Source organism: Euprymna scolopes, chromosome 40 (genome assembly GCF_053919585.1).
Source record: "Euprymna scolopes isolate OS-2025 chromosome 40, ASM5391958v1, whole genome shotgun sequence".
NCBI classification, from domain to species: domain Eukaryota; kingdom Metazoa; phylum Mollusca; class Cephalopoda; order Sepiida; family Sepiolidae; genus Euprymna; species Euprymna scolopes.
Window position 1 is genome coordinate 2,882,628 of NC_136521.1, and position 23,561 is coordinate 2,906,188.

Here is a 23,561-nt window from a genome sequence, read left to right on the forward strand (position 1 = left end):
GCAACAGATCTGATGTAAGCCTTCCATTTCAAGTCAAGAGTAAAGGCCAGACCCAGAAACTTGTCAAAACAGGGGGAGCCGTTCATATCAACTACTGACAAGGTGTTATCAGGGCGTTTATGGTGAAAAGATAAAAGTTTTATTTTGGATGCGTAAAAATTAACCAGCCACCTTTTACCTCATTGCACTACATGCTCAGAGTTTGAGGCGAGAGACTCAGAGAGATTTTAATCGTTGTTGGCTTTTGAAATGTTTCTATAGATAGTAGTCTCATCTGTGTATATGTCGAATGAACTTAGAATGATATTTGCTAGATCATTAACCAAGATATAGTAATAAATAGAAAAAAGAACATTTATATATTTGAATTGTTAATTTATTTGCTTCAAAACTGAATTCTGTGTCCGTTTTTTTTTCTCGGAGATCAGTGCAGTATTGCATCCATGGAATCATGTGTCCACTATTTTGCAACGTATCTACCAGTTAGTGTTGGATCGGCTTTTCAGGTAACCACTGATCTTGGGGTGGGTGGAAATACGGTTCCTTAGGGCCATCAGTTTAGGGTACTTGCTGAACAGGGATTGGTTCTCCATGTAGGGTCCTTCAAGACAGCAGTAGCACATCATGTCGCACCACATCATCTATAACGAAATAAGATATATGCATAAAAGTATTCACGGTTTGATTATTAAGAAAACAAAAAAGAATGCATGGCAAATTGATGAATTACTTCAGACTATTATATATCATTTTTTTTTACTAGAGATGAGTAAGTCGTTTGACCTCAAATTTATGGTTGTTGTTTTTTTTTCAATAATTCGGCTAACTAATCCTCTGGCCTTCTTCAGGTAATAAACCGCGACGAACTTTATTCATAGTAATTACTAGGACTAGGACAACAGTATATTCTTTTCATTGTTTGGACTCTCGAGTGTGTATCCGTTGTTAACTTATATGCTTTTATGTAGAATGATGTGGTTCCCGGTTGATTAACTGTGTCTTACCGTGTCGGATATATACTCGAGAGTCAAAACAATGAAAACAATTACTGCCTTCCATAGCTGTTGTTATCTCGCCAAGTTTTGGCCAACACTTCCGGGTAAGATTAAAATCGCCATCTTCTGATAATGCTCACCTGAAACCGTAGAGACTCAACGCTTCTATTCATTGCGTCACAGCCCCCGAAGGGCGATCAAGATGGGATTTTTTGATCTTATAAATTCAAGTTTTCGTTCTTATTTAGTCTTCCATTGTCCATACGGTGTATCAGTTGATATCTTATATGCGTTTATATAGAGTGATATGATTCTCGGTTGATTAACACAGTAGAGATCCTGAGATGTAGAAGATCTTTCTACTCCAATAGTTTCCTCCCCAGAACCGCTAGACCCTGGAATTCCATTCCAGGTCCCTGCTTCCCTAACTGTACTGACACGCAGAAGTTCAAGTGTAACGTGAACCGACATCTTGCTGCCCAAATCCCAACATAGTACCCCAGCATTTGCTGCCCCTGATAGTAGCCCCCTACACCAAAGTGGCAATGTTCCTTGTTTGGGGTGAAAATGTAATTTAAAAAGAAAACTGTGTCTAACTGTATGCTGTTAAGCAAATTCACAAACGTACACATTCCCCGATTTCCGTCGTAAAATAACTGCTTTTACCAGATTAACCTATCTGGAGATACGGGTTTCCTCAACCATTGTAAAACTCAGTCATGTCCTGCAAAGATATCGAATTTTCTTCTACAAAGTAACAAAAACAAAATATAACGAACAAATAGAAAACTGAAACATACAGAAAGCCTTTCAGATAGTTTTCAACGGCAGACTCATTCCGTTATGCCAAAGTTGGCGGCTTAGTAAAACCCTCGCGACAAGTCCAAGTTTAGTTTAAAGGGGTTAATCAAAATATTTTTACCGACTATTTATCGTAAAATATCTTGTTATATTTTCACTTACCGATGAGTGTATAAACGATTATAGATTAGTGTCTATCTCATTGTAAACCCAGGTAAAATAAATAACTCGCACGCTAATGTTTACTTAGAAGAAATGTTTATTTTGAAAGCGGGAGAATCATAGAAAACATATGAGCGAGAGTCCACGTGTATACACGTAAGGGGGAGAAGGACAGAAAGACAGATAAATAGACCTATGTATATGTTGTTTTGTAGTACATAAGAACATTATTTATATTCCATCTGTAATCTGCCCGGAAGTTATGTCATCCGCTTGCTTAAGTTGTCAGCCGCAAAGTGGCAGAAAATCCCCCGCTGGATGCAATGTTGTTTCAGCGATCATCTTTAACGTTTAACATTTAACCCCTTCAATCCAGACATAACCTCTGCTATTTTACACAAATCGTTTCCATTGTCTCATAAGCATCTTAATGAAAGTTATTTTCGATGTTTTCCCCTCCTCATTTCTACTATCATACTTTCTGTGTTTCATTACTGGACATCGCCTAATCGAACAAAAAATATCCACCCTCCGCCGAACTACTTCCTTACCACTCTGTTTGATAATATCAAAAGTAAAACACTAAAACATTTTGGCCATGTCAAACGATCAACCTGTCAAAGTTATGCTTTGAGTCTATGTTAGAAGGTAAAAGAGGCAAGGAGAAGGTTGAGAGAAACTGTTTTCGATTGGAAATCTCTTAACAGTGTGGCGTCCATCAACCAACTATGAATTGCGAAATATAAACCACGTTGGTTCGCAATCGGCACCCGAAGCGGAAGATGTAACTCATGATAATGACTTCCGCTCTTCAATTTCACATTTCCCGTTTAATTACATATTGAGGACAAAATAGAAGCCTCCCTTCCTTATATTACATATTACCATCAAAACACAGTCTTCGCGATCTAAAATACTGCCACAAATGTTATAAGAATATTAAATAACTCTTGTGCTTTAATATGATAAAAAAAAATTACCTGGTCTCCCATGAAGAAGCTCTTACCACCATTCTGCATTTCCAGAGTCCTTTCCAAGAACGGAAGAACTCTGTGGCACGTATTCATGAATCGCCATTGCAAGTATGTCTGTAGAAATAAAGTGAAGAAAAATATCATTTAAATGGCTATTTAATACCAGAAAACGTACGTGTGTCCGGATCCATTCAATAGTCACGTATGCAACTGTACTTTATGTGCAAATTAAAAAAAACACACAAGCTTAATGTTAATAATTACTAATAATAATAAAAAAATAAAAAATGACGTATGCAAATTTAGTTTTATAAGCCAATCTAAATAATAAATAAAAATAACAATGACGTATGCAAATTTAGTTTTATAAGTCAATCTAAATAATAAACAAACATAAAAATGACGTATGCAAATTTAGTTTTATAGGCCAATCTCAATAATAAATAAGAATAAAAATGACGGATAGGGCGAGCCGAACAGCTCGTGTCCAGGTGTAGCAACATTATTCCTAGCTTTTATACAAATAGAAAATTGCAACCCCAAAGATACCTACTGGAGCGGTAAAATGACCCAACCATTTTTCCAGCGATATTGACAACAGATTTGATGTGTTTCGTTTCAGATCAGGAGTGAATGTTAGTCCTAGAAACTTATCAAGATAGTGCGCTTTCCCAATATTAAAACGAAGATGTAGCTTTCTGTGAGATTTGACACTCCTGGTTAAAATAGTATACACGTACGAGACAATATTTAGCACACAAGTTTTCTTTGGATCATCGCATTTAAGCAACGTTGAGCTCGGTCAATATCAGATGAGTGACCATTTAGGGATAGCAAGCGCAGTATGTAGAACTCCAAAACCCTTACGATGTCATCTCTCCTTACTGAGGAGCGCTTATGAATTTTATAAACCTGTCTCGTTTGAGCGTTGCTATTTCAACTTGACTACAGTTCGTGCCGATTCAGTACAGTACACTATGATAGTAAACGATAAGTGTAATACATTTCACGTTCGTACTGTGGTAATTATAAGTTGCATATGGTAGAAAGCTGTGTTTTCTATCAAGAATATTAAAAAATAAAATACTTTTCTTACCTCGGAGTTATTCATGTCACCGGTTCTACCAGTGGGACTGGCCATTCCGCTGCTGCTACTCATGTCACCGCTGTTAGACTAGACAAGAGAAAAGTTAATAAGATTGTAATGCTTTGACGATATGATAGGATACCTAAATATGTTTTTTTTTACACAGTGATCACTACTTACCAAGGCCCGGAAGCCACTCAGGGATAAGGCGTATTGCAAGTACATTACGTTAGTGTGGAGATTTGATGAAGTGTTTACTTAAGGGGGCGGTTCATTAGGAGTTTGTTAACATTGGACTTGAACACATCCAAGTTGTAGTCAGGTGGGAATCAGGCAGACGAAACAGAGTTCCACTGGCGTGCAGTTCTAAGAAAGAAGCTTTGTTCATGGAATCCGCGTTTTGATTTAGGCACAGATATAGAGTGGGGGAAATTTTTCACAGTGGATTCAGCTAGACGGGTGTTTTTCGTGAAAGATTGGCGAGGGGGGACCAGAGATTGGAGTTTAGACGAGCACCTGCCATGGAAATAACGATAAAACAAGGATAGGCTCGCAACGTCTCTTCTGTGGGAGAGAAGTTACAGGGTAGAGAAGAGGGCATCCCCCGCTAAGCCACGAAGTCTATTTTGTACTCTGTCAAGGCAGGGTAGGCTGTTTTTAGCAGCTCCTGCCCAGATATGGCAACAGTATTCCATCCTTGGACGTACTTGGATTTTATATAGATAGAGAATTGCATCAGTAGTGAGATATCTTCTGGAGCGGTAGAAGGATCCCACCATCTTTTCAGCGACCTTGGCAACAGACTTGATGTACGTGTTCCATTTCAGATCAGGAGTAAAGGTCAAACCCAGAAGCTTGTCAAAACACGGGGCCTCACCCAGACGAGAGCCATCGATCCCAATTGATGATAGATGGGGATCAGAGCGTTGATGATGTAAGGATAGGAGTTGTGTTTTGGATGCATTAAAGGTGAACAGCCACGTCTTCTCCCACTGAACCACGCGCTCGAGATCAGAGGAGATAGAATCAGAGAGAACTTTGTCATTTGCAGCCTTTTGTAAGTTAAACGGTTGAATGTATCGATAGGTTTTGGTATGTATATTTAAACACAATTCTACTGCCTACTTGAGAGAACTTAAATCACTAGAGGAGAGCGTACTACCGAGAACTTAAATTACTATAGGGGATAACTTGAAAACCTATTGGAGAGAACTTGAATGCCTACTTAGGAAAACTTAAAAAGCTTACCTACGAGAAGTGAATATATTCTTGATAGAACTTGAATGCCAACTAGAGAGAACATGAATGTCTCTTTGAGAGAACAAGAATGCCAACTGGAGAGAAATTGAAAACACTGGAGAGAACTTGAATGCAGAATGGAGAGAATCGAATGCGTACTAGAGAGAACTTGAAAGCCTACTAGAGAGACCTTAAATGCTTACTAGAAAGAACTTGAATACATACTTAGGAGAACTTAAATGTCTACTGGAGAGAACTTAATTGCCTACTAGAGAGAACTTGAATCCCTACAGGGGAGAACTTGAAAGCTTACTAGAAAGAACTTAAATGACTATTGGAGAGAACTTAATGACTATTGGAGAGAACTCAAATGCTTTCAGAAGAAAACTTGAATATATACTTGAGAGAACTTGAATGCCTACTGTAATGTAAATTAGATGGGAAGGTAATAGGTCTCTTAACTCTTATATAATCTGTAACCATCATCATATCTTATGAATCTGAAGAGTCTCTTGTTGGCATTGGTTTCCCCGATATTTTCCAAGTAAATATTATTTTCTAGAAAGACATTGAGGATTACGAGAGAGATCACGTGAGAGTTGCTAATATATTAAGTGAAAATGATTTTGTTGTGGAACCAACTGAATTCGAACTTGGGATGCCCATGTCGCCAGTCTTTGTCGGTTACCGTTAGACAATCGTCACCTCCCAGAATCTATGAAAATATTGAATGAAAGAGACAGTTTAGTGTGTGTTATTTTTGCGTAATTAGGGTACATAAAAATATGTCTGTTGTGTAATGTGTACCATAGCACCATATGTCGATATGTGTACTTGGGATGAAGAGTTCATCCTGATGTGTATACGAATCACTTAATGTATTTTGTTGATTATCTGAATCCTAAGTTATGTTGTTTCGGTCTATTTATGTTATATTTATATCTTATTTTTCATATGCGGGTGTGTGTGTGTGTGATACGTGTATTTTGGACATATCTTAATTTCATGTGTTGTTGATCTCATCCACCTGGAATTCATCTTGTTTGGACGAATATTCATTCACTTCCAAGAACACTGGTTGGTTTTATATAGTTTTTGTTCACTTTCCAGGTGTTAAACGCAGAAGAATGGAAAGTGAATATCTTTGCTTGCGTGGTTAATTCTAGGTCTCCAGTCTAAGAAACGTCAGCCCCCTCCCCAGTAAAGAGGGAGGACGACCTGTTAAACCGTCCGACTTGCTCAACGTCCAAATTCCAACTCCTATTATTCTTCTCAACTAACTAGAATCACGAAACATACACGTAGTTCCGTCATCTGACCAGATACTTCCGGTAAACTTGTCTACGATATAATTTTACCATATTTTGACAGTCTTTTAACATTCTTTACATTCATCTACCGTCCATCTCTCCAGTAAGATAGATAGAGAGATCGAGACGGATGGATACAGAAATAGATAGATACTACATAACATTATTCATGAGAAATTTCTTTATAACGCCAAGTTTTTAATTTTCGAATGAAATAAAAATTATATGTAAATATATTTCCAAGTTTAAATATTTAATTAAAGCGAAATATATTTTTAAATATTTATAACTAAAACGTGCTTTGGAAACGTATAAAATGTTACTAACTTGTTTTGTTATTTTTCTAATTTATCAAAGCTTGGTTTGAGATATTATTTTGCAAAAGTATCATAAGAATTTTGCGCAATTTTGATCAATGATTTTTTTACAAGTTCATGAACAAGTCATCGGTTTCTTGAAACTGTTGTAGAACTCTTTAAAAATTTGTGAAAAATTAAGCAGACAAATTGACAGAAATGGACTAAAAACAATTGAGCCCACACACGTTGGTTTATGGGTGTTAACATCGATATGAATAGCATATTTTAGTGTTTATTTTTATTTTTAATGTTTTCATCTAAATCTAAGAAATTTATAACAAATTGGTCATCCAAATTTGTAGAATTGCCGGACTCTTTCAAAACAAGTGGTTTTTAAAAAAAGGTAAACTGTTTATCGATATCGAGGCAGTAGGTGAAAAATTTCCATCACTTTTTTTTGTATTCCCTTGAGCAAATTATATTGCTGCTTGACCGTAGTATGTCGCACAGACAATATCTTTAAATTTGACACACCCAGATTGTCAGTTCGTGTTGTTAACCACTTAACTACGGTCATCTCCCACAAACTGTTGCTGAAATTAATTCCTCTTCTTACAAACCTACTAAATAGTTTCTTAATGAAGAAAAGTTGAAAAATTTCCTCTATCTGCCCAGTATTTAAAATCCGATGACCACTCTTCTTCATCCCAGTACTAGCTGATCAGTCTCGTACATGTCACGTGCAAAATGTTTCAATTCATGCTAAATGAAGACTACTCAATCAGCTCAGCAAAATCAATCTACTTAGTAGCAGCAATCTGGATTTCGTCCTGTAGGATCAACTGCTAACGTGCTGATTGATTCTCGCATAGGACCCCGATGGGTGCTTTATCTCTAGGACAATTTTTCTCGACGTATTAAAGACCTTTGATAAAGTCTAGCACAAAAGCTTACTTGCTGAATTTGTTAGCTATGGAATATTCGGGAATGTCTTCTTAGCTATCCAATAATTTCTTTCTTATACGTTTACAAACGTAGATAATGACAGAAAAGAGGTCTGAGGCGCGTAGTAGTATGGACACTAGCGTGCATAAACGATCTACTTGGGCCCAACTATTTTCCCGATTTTCATTAATGATCTTCCAAATCATATTCTCAGACTATCCGTTGACATCTTTATAGAAGACACAGCTATCTATGGCAACATTTCGATGATTATAATATTGTTGATACTGTAACAGAGCCATACGCAAATGACCAAGAATTACTCTATCAAAAGACTGTGGGAAGCTGGGCAGCAAAATATCTGTTCACATTGCAGTAAAACTTCTGCAGGTAACACAATTGTAATTTCAACTTCTAACAGTCTGAAAGAAAAAATCTATAAGTTTTGCACATTAAGGGTGTGAGTTCCATATAAACATGTTGATTTGATTTGAATAAAATAAAATAAAAACAGACTTTTCTTTCTCCAACCTTACAACATGGCAAGAAAGAAGAAAATAAAAAAGAACGAAAACAACACTCTGAGGATAAGTTTAGCTCTGAAATATATTTATGTTATAAATTTCAAACAAGTAAAACATTTGATGATGTTCCTAATATTGCCTTGTGATTTGGCTTTCAAGCGCTCTTGATGCGTATTTTATTTTATAAAAGTTTTGAATTGAAATACACGTTTAATTTCAGAAGAGTTTCCGATGGAATGTTATTTGTACAAGTCCGGGAGATGAAGAGTTTTTTAGGTCGCTATTCTGTACAAGTTCTAGAGATAAGGAGTTTTCGGTTAGTAGCTGTACGTATAAGTATTGGATTTAAACTTTTGCAGGCAAAGAGCAAAAGATCCTAATCGTGTGGACGATAAAAATATGTGCGGAAATGCTAAAGATGTAACATGTGTATGGAGCAAATATAAAGTTTCGCATGGGTTCGAATACCCTATATATTATGTTTCATGTGTGTAGATCCAAAACGAAAGAGGAGTTTGGTAGGCAAAATTTTAAAAACAAATATATATACATACACACACACACACACACACACACATATATATATATATATATATATATATATATATATATATATATATATGAGCAAACAGTTAATAAAATATGTTAAAAAGCACTTTGAAATGAGTTAAAAACATATTTAATCTGAAAAGAAAACACTAGATAAATGGATAGTCCTTAATCCGCGGAGTTTCGAAGAAATACTTTCCTTGGATTTTACTTGTACAAATGGAAATTCTTTTAACTTTCTTGAAGTTTTACATTTGGATTTTACCGTCACTGGATTTTTTATCTTCTACCAGACTATCCATTCATGTGTAATCACCTTTTTCTTTACCATATTCCCTCTGCTTCACGTTTTTTGTTTTCAAGTAAGATCTTTGACTTACTTGTTGTTTCATCAAATACTTCTGCATGCAAAATCCTATCCCGCATTTTGCTAATTCCTACCTTCTGATGAGAAGGAAAGTATTTCTTCTAAACTCCAGGGATTAAGGACTAGTCATTTATCTAGTGTTTCCTTTTCAGATTTAATATGTTTTTAACTCATTTCAAAGTGTTTTTTTAACATATTTTATTAACTGTTTTCTCATATTATAAGCTCTATTTCATATTTGGTTTTATCGAGCTTTTACATCTGGCTGAGATAATTTTATAAATATTAATTCTTTATTATTTATAATTTACTTTAATTTTACCATCTTGGATCATTTTGGTAAATTCAATTGTAATTTTCATTTTATATATATTTTCATCTTTATATATATATATATATATATATATATATATATATATATATAAAGATGTTTGTGTCTACTATAACCATTTTTACGCAAATATTACGCAAATATAAACCAGTTAGAATATCCGCATGAATATAATTACACGTAATAGTTTACTAAAGATGATCCTCCCATAAAAAAACCGAAAAAAAAAACAAATAGTTAATTAAAATGAATGTTTAAAAGAATATACAAATTAGCTAGATCTTTTGCAGATAAATGCAATTCCACGTCCCCTATATAACAAAGTTGTATTTTCTTTTTAAATAGAAAGAAAAAAATGTGTTTTAATTGAATATCCATACACAAAAACAAACAAATTTCTGGGAATATAGATGCACAGACTAAAAAGTACATTAGACGAGCGGCCGCAACGATTATATAAAAATAGGAATAACTGATGACCAACAAGATTCTGTAATCTCAAATTCGCTGGAAATGCATGAATTTTCGTTTGCATTACAATTTGTCCGAAAGAAACCGAGAGGCGGTCGATAATGAAATGAGTCAACACTCTACACAAAGATATCCTTTAAACCAAAGGTAAACCGGAACAAACCTGTGACCGTTTCAAAGAGACATCATTACATATCCCGCACCTTAGCCTGGGATTTTCATTTTTTACTGTAAGTCACCACTTATCAAGGTCCAAAGGACAACTCGAGGATAAGGGTTAGTCAGTATCAAGTGAACCAAGACTACACTGTGATTAATATTTATGATGGTACTTGAATAACGTTTGCTTATTTAAAAGGACGGCTCCACAGGAATTTGTTCACGTTAGACTCAAAAGCCTCTGTTACCGGAAGTAGCCATACGGTCATTCTTTCGGTAGACTAGCAGTTATATAAAAGAAACATTGATAATGAAGTTTATGTTTCGCTTTTGGGAACAGATTAATAATAAGGGGTATTTTAATAGTTGTTGTAGGTAGATGAGTGCTTACTGTGGGTGTTCTATAGAATGTAACCGTTGATAGAAGCTCAGTTCTGATCTTGCTATTAAAATAATAATAGAATAGAGATAAACAGGCTACGTCTTTTTTTTGGGGGGGGGAGACAGAGAAATATCATCAAGAAGATGGCTTCGCCTACTAGATTGCGAAGCCAGTTTTAAACTCTGTCTATTCCCCCACTCTATATCTGTGCCTAAATCAAAACGCGGATTCCATGAACAGAGCTTCTTTCTTAGAACTGCACGCCTGTGGAACTCTGTTCCGTCTGCCTGCTTCCCGCCGGACTACAACTTGGATGCCTTCAAGTCCAATGTTAACAAATTCCTAATGAACCGCCCCCTTAAGTACCTATTTACTATGCCTCCCCACGAGACAGAGTTAGACACCAGGGTCGTTTTTTAACGTGGAGAAAAGGTACAAAAATAAAAATTGTCTCAGTCGTGAAGGATTTCTCCTCCACCGAAAGAGAACAAGAAATAGAAGTGCAGCATCTGAAGAACAGATGGTATTTATTTGCTCCCCCACCGAGCAAATTAGGCACAAGGCCAATTTGTAATGTGAGGAGTGAAGGGAGGGGGAAGGGAAAAAGGGGACCAGCTCCCGAGAGGTGGGAAATGGGAGCTGGTTAAATGTCAAGTATGTGGAGTTGCCCCCACGTTTGGTCTTTGCTTGCAGTATCTGCCGGAATAGATACTACACTTTGATCCCGGCCCGAAGGCCAAGAAATTCCTTAAGTAAACACTTCATCAAATCTCCACACTAACGTAATGTACTTGCAATAACCCTTATTCCTGAGTGGCTTCCGGGCCTTGATAAATGGTGATCACTGTGTAAAAAAAAAAATGTAGAGAAAGATAGTTACAACAGCTTCCATACCTCCACATGCGTCACACATATAAACAGATTGTTATTTATATAAATTTTCAATCGACTACAACAGACAATGTTGATGGGTCGATGATTGGGAAGAAAACTAGACGGCACATACACCCGTATGGTACGAAAAGGATTAAATATATATTGGAAAAATCATCCCACAAAGCAGCAACTTTATGGCAACCTACCTGCTCTATCTAATACCATTAGAGAAAGACGCCTACGAGTAGCAACTTTATGGTAACTTTATATATATATATATATATATATATATATATATATATATATATATATACATCTAAAATAGTCACATTTACAAAACTTAATATGTCCATGTAACTGTGTTTACTATGGATCACATTTAATGCAAATCTGCAAATCTCGAATGAGTATGTTGATGTTACGTCCACCTAAAATTTAATAAAATATTATAAAATCTATATTTCTGTGTTGTTCTTATGAAATGCTGATCTAATTATACATAAGAAACTCACCCTGTATGCAGAGAAAGATAGTTACAAGAGCTTCCATACCTCCACATGCGTCACACATATAAACAGATTGCTATTTATATAAATTTTCAATCGACTACAACAGACAATGGGTCGATGTATTAAATGTTAAATAAACTTCAAAGAAATCTGTTATTTAACACTATCAGTTAATATAACTATATATATATATATATATATATATATATATATATATATATATATATAAAGAGAATAAGGACTAGAAGGGAAAAGAAAGAATGTTGAGATATAGTTAAAAAGAGAAAGAAAGAAAGTAAGAATTAATAGGAGGGGAATCTTAAAGAAGTTGCCAGTATATAGAAAAAGAAAGAGAAAAAATCTGCGTGTCAACCAATTTATGAACAATTATACAATTCAGTAATGAGACAAGATTATTACAAATACAATCTAAACGTTAGAAATAAACATGTCAAAAAGAAGACAGCGAATGTATCCAACTGACATATTATCAGCTCTTTTTATTGAGCACTATCTAACAACCTCGTTGAATTCATTAGTCCATTACTTTTGAATAAAAAACCCGAGTATATATATCTATATCTATATCTATATATATATATATATATATATATATATATATATATATATATATATATATATATATAGTTAGATGGTGGCGATTTCAAAATAAAGTACTCACCCTGAAGCGTCCATTCTTCTCGTGGAAGTACCTCATGTAATCGTGCATGATTTCATAGAAGCAATCAGCGATGTAGTCACACTTCATCATGTCCATGTTGTTTTTGCCATAGAAACCTATTCAATATAATAGGCATTTGTAAATAAGACACGAATGCGCAATCAAATATGTCCCAAAAGAAGCTGATGGTTAAAAAAATTCATAGCGTTCCTTAATTTTTTATATCTTACTTTTATTATTTCATATCCTCTAGAATAATCCTTTCAGGGTTATCATGAGTCGTTACACTACCGAGGAGCGTATATTTATAGTAGAGTCGTATTTTCGGTTGAATGAGTCAATATCAGAAACTCAAAGAGAATTTCGACAAAACTTTAACACAATTCCCCTACCCCCAATGCAATAAAAGCGATGGTGGTTCGATATCATGAGCAACAGTATGTATGTGACCTCCCTAAATCTGGTAGACCCCGTACGGCAAGAAGTGACCAGAATCTTCAGAGATTAGCAGAGTGTGGCCGAAGATCCATCCACATCAGTAAGAAAGAGATTAAGTCAGATTGGGAGCTCTCGATCAATGTGGTTCCAGCAGGACGGTGCAACGGCGCATACGGCTCGAGAAACATTAAATCTGCTCCAGGACATATTCGGCAACTGAATAATTTCTCGTGGCTGGGAGATAAATTGGCCACCCCACTCGTCAGATCTCACAGGTGCAGATTTCCTTCTTTGAGGTTACCTCAAAGAGCGGGTATACGCAAACAAACCAGCCACAATAAATGCCCTTAAAAACAATATAGAGGAGAAAATTAGGGCTATAAACCCTGAAACATTAAGTGATGTGCTGGACAATTCCCTGCAGAGAGCACAAGTGTTAAAATGAAAATGGTGGACATTTGAAAAAAATCATTTTTTCATAACTAAAATTTGACCTTGTGAAAAACATACCCTTGGTTAAGTTGTGTAAATAAAATTAAAATAAGTAGGCTATGGTATCTTACTATATATCAAAAAATCACGGTGAGGTTCATCTACCTACATATGAAAATTGGTAAGCATAACTAAAATATTGAGAAAGTTAATCAAATTTAAAATCCGTCAGCTTCTTTCGGGGACACCTTGTATTAAAACTTAACTGACAATTTTTCAAAACAGCATAACGTGAATATAGTGTGCACAGCAATATATTATACAACATAATGAAATTTTTGGAAATTTGATGAAAACATTGTGTTCGACTTACTTGTATTAAAATACACGTAATAAGTTAATTTTAGTTTGCTTGAACCATTGTTTAGTGTGTATATAAAGTGAATGTAGGTTTATAGGAGGCAGAAAGATGCAGAGATGTAACGGATACACTCAAGCTGAAGAAACTGAAGATATAATGGTTGATGGTTTGGTTTGGTTGCTTTTGTTTTACGGCATATCAACCCTTTTCGCCGAATCCAGTAATTTTGAAGAAAAATTTTTAATAGCATTTTTTTTCAAGTTGGTTTCTATTTAACCCATAGTTGGGACCTTAACAGGTACTACACCTCCGGTTCAGAGTGGGCCTAGGAGCAATAGCAATAAAAAGGTGGCTCCACACTCCCCAACGCCCACAAGCTGGGGCCTCACCATCGGATATAGTTTAAGGCCATATCCAGGACCTATATTGGTTGAACAGGCTATCTAGCTTCAACTTCATTGATTCAATACGTGCGTGTATTTATTTGCAATTATATGTGTATGTAATATATATATATATATATATATATATATATATATATATATATATATATATATATATATATATACTAGCATTTCAGCCCGGATGATTGGATGTGCATGTTGAGCAAAAATAAAAAGTGGTAGGAGGAAAGCAGGCTCGAACCCATACCGCAAAGGAGGAAAAGAACGGGGTAAAAACCTAACGTTAATGCTCTTACGACCACCGTCAAACCGGAAGCCTCATTTTAAAAAATTAAGGCTAGACAATCTAAAGGAGAGGATAGCTTTCAAAAATATCGGCGAAAAAAAATGATCCCCCCTCCTGTAGAAAAGTGTCTAGTTGAAGGGCAAGATATTAATTTTTTTAGCTAATTTTTCCATATTTGTCGTATGAAAGGTGGAACTTTAAAACGATACTGATCTTGGAAAAATCCGTCGCCTCTATTGAAAGTTTAAGGCAGACATGCAAACAGTCATACATTTATATATTGGTAACTAAAAATTTTCGACCCAAACTGATGAAAAATCTTTCCCTATCTCTGATTACCCTTTATGTAAAATTTCAAATATTTAGACCAGAAATTGGCTGAGTAATTTGGAAGAGACCGCAGAGGTCAATTTTTTTTAACTTTGACCCCTATTATAACCCCTAAACATTTATAGTTTTGGGCTCAAATCAAGTTATTAAGTTAGCTCAATGTCCAAGGAACCCATATCTAAAATTTCAAGTGCGTAGACCAAAAATTGTCGGAGGAGTTTGATAGAGTTCTCAAAGGTCAAATCGTTGAACTTTGACCCCTTAATCGCCACATTTCTGACCAAAAACCGATCACATCGATTTTCCTAAATCTCAGTACCCTGTATATTAAATTTCGAGTCTGTAAACTAAAAATTTACAGAGTTATTGCGTAGGTAAATGTACACAGACAGACACACACCCACACAGACACGTTCACTTTTATGTATGTGTGTATATCATCTTTTACGTGTAATATCTTCTTACTTATCTTAATTGGTCAGGCAGTATATTCGTGTTGAAATAAAAATTACAATAAGTTTACCAAGGTAATCAAAATGGTAAACTTAAAATATATTATAAATATTAAAGAGTTAATATTTACAAGTAAAGTAATCTCAACCAGATGTAAAAGCTCAATAAGACCCAAAAAGAAATAGAGCTTATAATATGAACAAATGATTAATAAAACATGTTAAAAAATATCTTGAAAAAGAGTTAAAAACATATTTAATTTTAAAAAGGAAGCACAAGATAAGTGGATAGTCCTTAATTCGAAGAAATACTCTATTTGTGTATGTGAGGTCGTTTCCTATAGAATGCTAAATAGCTACGCCGAATATTTTTTAAAATTTGGCACATATATACTTTATGTGCCTGGCAGTATTTTAGATTTTTTAAAAATCTAATGAAAGAATACGCAGACGTGTTGAACTAAAGTTTAAGCCTAATAAAACCTAACATCACAAGTGCATTTCGGAGGTTTTGTTTCCCCACATGTAGAAAACTCCGGCTATAGAATTAACAATATGTTCTTTGATATGACAGGAGCGCGTTCAGAATGCTTTTGTTCTGTTTACAGCACAATTGACCGATGCTACTGCACTGTTGCATTTTAAACTTTGAGTCAAGACATTATATAAAATAATTTAATAAAAGTCTCTGTGGGGTAACAATTGAAGCTTTCTTCCAGTGCACCGCGGTGGGTTTCCAACCAAAGCATGATGAAAAAATATGAAGTGATTATATTCCGTGATAAATAATCAGATGATGAAATGTCAGGTAATGAAATGTCAGGTGATGAAATGTCAAGTGATGAAATGTCAGGTAATGAAATGTCAGGTGATGAAATGTCGGTAAACCTTCTGCAGATATTTAAATATATCTCTTTATAGAACAACACTGACAAAATAACACTTTCAAAGAATGAAAAATAGTATGTTTGCAAATTTTTGTAACAATTCTTTTATTTATTTTCCCTTCAAAATAACTCAAAATATAATCATTAAACTCTGCATGTATAAACTACGTTTAATATATATATATATATATATATATATATATATATATATATATATATATATATATATATATTTAAAGGAGATTAGAATAACAGTCTAAAGAGCTAAGTGTATTTTAATGTAATAGTGAAATTACTAGTTTAATTAAAATACTGGAAATGCTCGTTGTAATTTAGATATATAATAAGATCGATAGTTAAATGTCCTAGAGCTAATTCAATATTAAGTAATGTGATTTATAATTTAAAAATTTTAAAAAAAATTTTTAAATTTAAAAATCAAATTTTAATTAAGTTAAAAATCAGTTTCATAAGAAGGAACAACAACAAAGTCAATTATCTGTACGATCGTTTCGGAAATCCGTGCTTTTTATTTGTGGTATTCAATAAAATAAAAAGCTATAGCAAACATCTAAATGACTACTTTAAACACAGTTCCTGATTTCAAAAAAAGAAAAACTAAAAGATTCATCTGCCTTACTTTTAATGCTAGGTTTATTTTTGGTGTCTTTTAAATTCAATAAAAATCCTCCTAAATTTGCTGATGAGGAGACCGTGCTTACCAAAAAAACTATATATAATTGTTCTACATAACTTCATGTATACCACAAATAAAAAGCACGGATTTCCGAAACGATCGTACAGATAATTGACTTTGTTGTTGTTCCTTCTTATGAAACTGATTTTTAACTTAATTAAAATTTGATTTTTAAATTTAAAAAATTTTTTTTTAATTTTTAAATTATAAATCACATTACTTAATATATATATATATATATATATATATATATATATATATATATATATATACTAAACGTATTTATACATGCAGAGTTTAATGATTATAATATAATAATATATATATTACGTAAACAATTATTTAAGAAATGTAAAATGTCTCTATTAACTTACCGAATTCGCGGGCCAAGTATCTGGCAATGGCCATTGTTTCGGGCATTTTATTACCGCCGTCCATTTCCAAGACAGGCACGCACATGCTGGGCATATCTGCAAAAGGACGAAATCGTCAAATAAAATCATTTTTAAGACAAATCAATTAAAAATTATAGCTTTAATAAACAATGCAAGTTGTGACAGATATAATGTCCTGCAAGCGTGACTCATCTCGTCCTCACAACCGCTGACACAAGACAATCATCCATAGAGTACCGTGATATATCTTTTCCTGGAAGAGCTATAAATTGTTCCTAGCCTTTTTCTATATCTATAGTCTAGCCAATTTTCTCGTACAAAGTTGTGTCCAGGATTCTGAGCGATACAGCCAGATTGTCTCTATTTAAGAACTGAGATTTTGCGTCTATTTTTTTCTGACGCAAAACTACCAGACTTTCTATAACGATTTTGAATTTCAGAGCTGAGGATAAGTTATTCGTATTATTTGGAATTTTCGAACTACTGTTCCTATCTCGAATGTCATATTCACAATGTTTCGGCCGATGTAACTGGCATTCTATTTTAGGTGTATCTTGTTTAACTCGGAAATCTTTCTGTCGATCTGAACCCGAGGCACCGCGAAAATAATTGGAAAAATTTATTAGAAAAATAATATTCTTCGGAAAGTTGAGGGAATAATTCACTGTATGGACGATCGAAAAATACAATTTTGAATTCCTTTGAACCTCTATCTTGTAATAGCTGACGGAACAAGAGCATGCTACCCCCCGTGAAATAAATATAGGGTTCCGTTTGAAATTACGTTCACATTCCCGAGTTCGACAGAAACGTTCCATAATTCAACATGATACACCTGAAGAAGGCCAGAGGTTATATCGATTGAAATTTTGTGAAAAGGACATTCGGGATGAGAGCAGTAGTCCGAAGAATCCAAAAGGTTCAAAAGAGAGTCAGCCTCTGTCCCATCGACGAGATGTTGCATCCCTCTGCCTGTTCTACAAGTATTTTAATGGTGAATGCTCTGGCGAACTGCAGACACTTGTGCCCCCACGACGTAGACACCCTCGACAAACGCGACAGGCAGCTAAATCCGACCCTTACACAGTAGAGATCCCTAGATATAAAAGCTCTTTCTACTCCAGTAGTTTCTTCCCCAGAACCGCTAGACTCTGGAATTCCATTCCAGGCCACTGCTTCCCCAATTGTACTGACATGTAGAAGTTCAAGTGTAACGTGAACCGGCATCTTGCGGCCTAAATCCCAACTTAGTACCCCAGTAACTGTTGCCACTGTAGTAGCCCCCTACACCAAAGTGGCAATGTGCCTTGTTTGGGGTGAAAATGTAATAAAAAAAATTATACGGATTTCTATAACGAATTCGTTCATGTACTCGAAGTCATCAACATATTCAATCTTAGAAGCTAGGATCCGTACAGTGACTTGCTTGGCGGATGGCATTCCAAGGCGTTATAAGGTGCTCATAAAAATCTGGTATACTTGCTATTTAGCCTATTACTACGCGCTATTATTAGTCCCTACAATTCCGAACCATACAAGTTTGTCGCTATGAGTGTTTAAGATTTTGCTTTGGTTTTCTTCCTGAGTGATGACTTCCACGCTTTCTGTAACAAATAAATAATATACATTTATGCTGTGTTCGGTGTCTGGGTGTGTGCCGAAGACCTTGAAGGCACCAGCATTTTCGATTTCCCCATTTAATGCAATCGTCACGAGGGATCGAATTCTGCTTATCTTTATTCACAAACGCACGCACAGGAACTGAACTCTAACTTGAAATCTTTGCTATGTCACATGTTCAAAATAACCAATCAAATATATAAGGTGTCTTTAATAATTTTTACAGATTTTTTCGTTTTAAACACATGAAACCTCCTTCAAAGTAATCTTCTCCGGTTGTAATGCACTTGATGTACCGTTCCAACAATTTCCAAAACTTCTGGAATCCTCTCCTACGAGTCAGGTGATTGGCCCTCGCCACAGCTTCTTATATCTACTTAATTATCTCATAATGACAGACTCTTGAGCTTAGGGAACAATCAAAAGTCGCAGGGAGCAAACTCTGGAGAGTGAGGATTACCCAATATATAACTTGGACATTATTACCAAACGGATGTAAAGAGCGTATAACATGGATTTTACCAAGCAAGCTGTATCTAAAAAAAACATTCATATCCTTTTTCTAAAAATCTTCCTGCTACAGGACTTCTGATAAATGTATTATTTTCACTTTGACTTTCTATGTCTCACTGACTTTAGCAAATAAGGTACATACCTTTATATATATTTGCTAATATTTTCTCTCCTCTGATGAGATGGTAGACATCGAAACCCTATAGGTTAAGGATATTAATTCTCTAAAGCATTCTTTGTCTTGCTTAGAATAATAAAAATTCTTTGATATGAAACTCAACCACTTCATTTCATTTCAATGAGAGTTTTTTGAAATTCATTGAATTACAATTTAACACACACACACACACACACACACACATATATATATATATATATATATATATATATATATATATATATATATATATATATATATATTAGTGTTGAGACAATTAATCGGAATTCGAATCGGGAATCGGAAAAATCGGAGCTTTTTGGAGTATCGGAATCGGTATCGCAATCGGGAATATTTGAGCCTATTTTCCGATGCAAACACGACTCCTTTAATTATATTTTTTATTTAATTTTGTTATTTTATAAATCATCCTCAACTGCTGGTAGTGATAATAAATAATATATATTTATTGATTTAAACTTCCAGTAAGACTAAAACCTCTAGACCCCCCGTCACAACTGTGTTTTACGTTTGAGAAAATACCTGCACATTTATGATGTGTTTTTACAGTAATCAGGAAAAAATAACAATTTTATAGTAAAATATTTAGAGATTTATAAAGAATCGGCATCAGAATCGGTAATTGTATCGAAATCGGGAAAAATATTGGAATCGTCCCATCAATAATATACATGTATATATATATATATATATATATATATATATATATATATATATATATATATATATATATATATATGTGTATAACTACTTCATTTATTCACATAAATTTAATATACGAAAGTATAGATTTATGCGTAAACTTTAAGTATTTACTTCAAAAGTGCTCAATACGTAGGTAGAGCTAGTTAGTAATTTATAAAATATATATGGCGATTAAGCTACACTGAATATTCTGCGTTTCATCCAACTATAGGATTTGTGTTTGACTTGCTTGTATTAAAATAGACGTAATAAGTTAATTTTAGTTTGCTTGAACCATTGTTTAGTGTGTATATAAAGTTAATGTAGGTGTATAGGAGGAAGAAACATGCAGAGATGTAACGGATGCACTGAAGCTGAAGAAACTGAAGATATAATGGTTGATGGTTTGGTTTGGTTGTTCGCATAAGCCTGACGAATCCTATAGTTGGATGAAACGCAGTATTCAGTGTAGCTTAATCGCCATATATATTTTATAAATTACTATATATATATATATATATATATATATATATATATATATATATATATATATATAAAAGAGTAAATGGTAGTTTGCTTGAAGCATTGCTCGTAAAACAATATATGAAATTTTATAATCAGGAAAAAAATAACAATTTTATGGTAAAATATTTAGAGATTTATAAAGAATCGGCATCAGAATCGGTAATTGTATCGGAATCGGGAAAAATATTGGAATCGTCCCATCAATAATATACATATATATATATATATATATATATATATATATATATATATATATATATATATATATTTGTATATATATATATATGTATATATATTCATTTATAGGAGATTAGAATAATAGTCTAAAGAGCTAAGTGTATTTTAATGTAACAGTGAAATTACTAGTTTAATTAAAATACAGGAAATGCTCGTTGTAATTTAGATATATAATAAGCTCGATAGTTAAATGTCCTAGAGCTAATTCAATATTAAGTAAAGTGATTTTCAATTTAAAAATTTTAAAAAATTTTTTAAAATTTAAAAATCAAATTTTAATTAAATTAAAAATCAGTTTCATGAAACTGATTTTTAATTTAACTAAAATTTGATTTTTAAATTTAAAAAATGTTTTTTTTAATTTTTAAATTGAAAATCACTTTACTTAATATATATATATATATATATATATATATATATATATATATATATATATATATATATATATATATATATATATATATATATATATGCCAGTGCTATATGACTTGCTATATCTACCGAATATTATAGTGTAAATAATATATATTTTTTAATAGCAAATAATAAACTTTTTCTAATGTATTGATTTTTAAATCAACAGTTTTAGTTGACAGGACGATATCATTTAATTTGAGAACAATTCATTTTAACAAAAAGTTTAATCAGATAATGTTTATGAGATCAACTTTAAATCAATCATCAATCATCATTGATTACTGATCGATTTCATTATTTAAATATATATGAACGGTGATAATATACGTACGAACAGAACATTTTTGTCATAACATATTATCATAGTTGTTAAAACTGCATATTTACCCTTCCTGTATTTATCCCATTCGTTGAATTCGAACCTTTTGTCGGTGTATTTGACGCTGGCAGCGGCGAACATCATACGGAGAACCTCGGCACGTCCGCGGCCATTGAAGTAATACAGAGTGTAGGAAGGCATGTTGGTGTGTTTAGAAGTCTCGAATTTTGGTGTAAACTAGAAATAAAATTATTCAACAAGACCAATGTCTTCTTCGAAGGTTTCCAGGCAATGCATGTTTCCAAGAAGATAGATTTAGTATTTATACACCATTTTTGGCTAATTACAGAAATGTCTGTGACGTTTTCAAAAATAAAGTAAAAACGTGTCGAATCCAAGGACGTCGATTTAATTTGACCTTACAGTTGGCTGAATAGCAACAAACGCAGGAGAATGAAAAGTGCACTTATTTACCGTTTTTTTGGGTTTTTTTTTTTTTTGCACAGAAGGAGAAAAAAATACAGATTTGTGCAAATTAATGTACAAAAGCAGTGAAGGTGTATTAGTGCCAATTGCAAATTATCCGAACCGATTGTTTGTAAAATGAAGACAGGGAAATTCAGTAATTCATTTTTTTACATGTGCGTCACCACTTATCAAGGCCCTAAAGCAACTCGGGGGCAAGGCTTAACGAATGCAAGATGGTAGTGTAGTAATCATTCATTGTGTAAATTATGTAGAATTTGATTATTTACAGGGACATCTCAACAAGAACTTGTTTACATTGGATTTGAAAGCTATCATGTTGTATTCAACCGGTAAGCAGCACAGCGGAACAATGTTTCACATGAGTTCAGTTCTGGGAAAAAAAGATTTGTTCCTAGAATCTGCATTTAGATCTAGGTATAGATAGAGAGTAGGCGAAATCCTTGATAGTGGTCGTAGGTAGTTGTGTGTTTTGTGCAGGTTTAGCAAGGAGGAACCATTGATTGGAGTTCAGTCAAGCACTTGCCATGAAAATAACCATAGAGCAGGCTCAGGTTTGCAACGTCTCTTCTGTGTAAAAAATAATGCAGGGAAGAGAAAAGGGCATCACATATTAGGTTCCGAAGCTGGTTTTGAACTATATCATGGCAAGATATGGCACACTGAGCAACTCCTGCCCAGATGTGGCAACAGTACTCCATTTTAGAGCAAACCTGGTCCTTGCATAGATAAAGGTTATCATCGATATTGAGATCTTTACTAAAGCGGTGGAGTGATACAACCATTTTTCCAGCGATCTAGGCAAGAGATTTGATGTATGTGTTCCATTTCAGATTCAATTTGAAATTTATTTATCTTCAAAGTGTACTTTTATAAATTTTACAAAGTAAGGTATGCAAATTTAATACCTTACTTTGTAAAATGTATACAAGTGCACTTTGAAGATAAATAAATTTCAAATTGAATCTTGTACCTTTATTTTTAAAGCCTATAGTAAAAACATTTTAACCACTGTACACTCATTAACACTTATCCTCAAGTGGCCTCCCGGCCTTGATAAGTGGTGACTCTTTGTAAAAAAAAATTGCTCAACTAATTTAAAAGAAGAAAAAACATAATTTTAAGGCATAATCTAACTAGGGATAACGGGAGTCAAAAGTGCTCACTAAACAAACATGGATCTAACCTATACAACTTTGCTACAAAATGTTGGGTTTACTTGTGGAAACGTGTACATC

The 23,561-nt window shown here is 33.9% G+C and overlaps 1 protein-coding gene across 1 annotated transcript; it reads right to left on the reverse strand.

Annotated features, from left to right (window-relative positions):
* Nucleotides 1-374: 374 nt before the first annotated feature.
* LOC145265696 (S-crystallin SL20-1-like) lies at nucleotides 375-22,111 on the reverse strand. Its single transcript, XM_080121754.1, has 6 exons — nucleotides 21,906-22,111; nucleotides 17,324-17,419; nucleotides 12,663-12,778; nucleotides 4,029-4,106; nucleotides 2,939-3,046; nucleotides 375-641 (listed from the first exon to the last, which is right to left on the reverse strand). The coding sequence occupies exons 1-6, from the start codon at nucleotides 22,036-22,038 to the stop codon at nucleotides 477-479; spliced, it is 696 nt and encodes a 231-aa protein (XP_079977880.1). The 5' UTR covers nucleotides 22,039-22,111; the 3' UTR covers nucleotides 375-476.
* Nucleotides 22,112-23,561: the final 1,450 nt, after the last annotated feature.

Excerpts from the sequence above, each read along its gene's own strand:
- LOC145265696 (XM_080121754.1), bottom strand. The coding sequence starts at position 22,038 with ATGCCTTCCTACACTCTGTATTACTTCAATGGCCGCGGACGTGCCGAG. Across the intron at positions 4,107-12,662 it reads AGAAGAATGGACGCTTCAGG|TCTAACAGCGGTGACATGAG; the intron begins GTGAGTACTTTA and ends TCTCTTGTCTAG. Across the intron at positions 3,047-4,028 it reads GTGACATGAATAACTCCGAG|ACATACTTGCAATGGCGATT; the intron begins GTAAGAAAAGTA and ends TTATTTCTACAG.